At 31.9% G+C, this 2,188-nt stretch overlaps 1 protein-coding gene across 1 annotated transcript in view; it reads left to right on the top strand.

The window, feature by feature from the left end:
* Positions 1-999: 999 nt before the first annotated feature.
* The window catches only part of ENAM (enamelin), a 21,527-nt gene continuing 20,338 nt past the window's right edge, over positions 1,000-2,188 (top strand). Inside the window, exon 1 of the mRNA XM_011998158.1 lies at positions 1,000-1,053. Within this exon, the coding sequence (XP_011853548.1) occupies positions 1,000-1,053 (54 nt within the window). The remainder of the gene's footprint in view (positions 1,054-2,188) is intronic.

Here is a 2,188-nt window from a genome sequence, read left to right as displayed (position 1 = left end):
AAGCATCTTCTAAATCTCACTGCTGTAAGCTCATTTTCCTGGACTGTTATTATACATAATAAGAGACTTGACTTGACAGCTCCTATAATAACACATTCTAAATCTTAAATTTGATGTGTGTTTTTTACTTTAAACTCTTGTGATGGCAAAACCATTTTCCTCAAAGCTGATTGGTTATGCAGGTCTACAACAGTGCTTAAATGGAACCTTGCTGGGCCAAGCTTTCTGCCAAGGAGGAATCTTTTTATTTTGAGCCTTTTTGATGGCTGCACATGATATCTGACTGAAGAATTTTTGTTTTATCATTAAGAAATAAACGTGTCTTGCTTCTTGAGATCTCCCTGGCTTCAGCAATTTGTAGTCATTTCCACTATAGACCATTAAGAATATATTTCAAAGGCAAGCTAACAAAGTTCAAGTAAAAATTATTTTTTATATATTACAGCTTCTAATTGGCATTGGGTAAGTATTAGAGATTATCAACATAAATTACATATAGTGTCAAATAATGAATTTAATTCCTAGATGTTGGTTAATTCTCCTTATTTCATTCATTGTTGTTGGTTGTGTAGTCATTGTATGCAGACTAATCTTCTGATAAAACTTTAAACTCCTCAGTTTATTTGGTGCATTTATTTTTCTTATAAGTTTTTTCCAGCCTTCTTAGACCTCCTTTAATACTGTGACTTTGTACATTTCCCCATAGTGAAGTCTAGTTTTGTCACCATTGCCCTAGAAGTATCTCAAAATACAGTGCCTGTGTCATTTCCTCTCTGATTTAGCTTTCATCCTACTTTTAAAGCAACAGAAGATTAAACTTGATTTTGTGGCCCCCTAATACAGGTATGACTGGATAAAATAATTAACATGACATGTGCTGCCTTAGAACTGAAGCTTTGCTATTCATTTCATTTATTTGTTCTATTTCTATAATTTAGTTTCTTCTCATGCTAAAGCTGTATTTTTCTTAAAGGCTTATAAAAATTTTGCTGAAAAAAAATGTTGGTGCTTCGGTGCAGGCATGGAACCTCTTTTCCTAAACTAGACAACTTGGTGAGTACTTTCATTTATTTTTGCCAATACATACAGGTTCTCAAACTAGATACTGTCAGAAATACACTTGACAGGGCCAAACACTACTGAAATATATCAGAAGAATTAAAGAGCATCTGCTTTCACAGATGGAATGGAAGAAGAACTTACAAAGTCATTGTACTTTGTGGCAATCATTATGAGTGTTACTTTCAACTCAAAAAATAACTAATTATAGATTTTAATCATGAACTTTTAGAGATGGAAGGGATCTCAGTCATCCAACATAATACACCAATTTTACAGAAGAGAAAATGAGTTTTCTATTTGCAAATATAAAGGCTATATATATTATCAAGAATCACTGTGACAGCTACTAGAGAGATGAGATGAATGATTAAGCAAGGCAGAAATTAACCATCCAAAAGTACCCTTAAATCTTGGGCCATAATCTTAGAAACATTTAGCAAAGAAAACTTTCACCAGTATTCTCTTTATTAGTTTCCACATATTGTTGTATCCTATACCAAACACACTAGTTTCAGCTGTTGTTTTTCATTCTCTATGATATTCTAACTCTGAAAATCTTTAAACAGTAGGAAAGGTATTTACATACCACTGCTTCCTTTGTTTAATTACATTCTACCATTTTTTCTAATATATGAAAGAAAACTCATTACACCCACAATTTAGGAAAATGTCCATTATAAAAATGCTAAAGCATCATTTATGTTGCTCCTATAGGAAGTAAACAGAAGGGTAAGCATCGGTCCAATTACGCTAGATGCATTTTATGTCCAGAAAAGGAAGAAAGAACGAAAGGAATGAATAACAACTGGGTGTCTACATGTTGGTTACTATGCTAGGAAATGGGCTATATCTGATATACAATGAAAATGAATCATTCTGATTAAAATCTTTTATTTTCCTCTATTGTATATGCAAATAGAAAGTTTTCTTAAGAAATTACTCAAGTAAGTGTTTCAGAATAAACCTTGTTCAAAGATGTAAATACAAGACTTAATTTTACAAGTCTTTCATAATTAACTAGAGTGGGATAAATGAATGAACCCCGTTAAAAACAATCTCCAAACTTCATACATAAGTCTATATGTTTAATCAAGGTATCTAATAAAGAGATAAATTTACTATTCTG

Source organism: Mandrillus leucophaeus, unplaced genomic scaffold (genome assembly GCF_000951045.1).
Source record: "Mandrillus leucophaeus isolate KB7577 unplaced genomic scaffold, Mleu.le_1.0 Scaffold559, whole genome shotgun sequence".
Taxonomy (NCBI): domain Eukaryota; kingdom Metazoa; phylum Chordata; class Mammalia; order Primates; family Cercopithecidae; genus Mandrillus; species Mandrillus leucophaeus.
The sequence above is the reverse complement of the archived record's forward strand: the minus strand, read 5'-3'. Positions and strand labels throughout refer to the sequence as shown.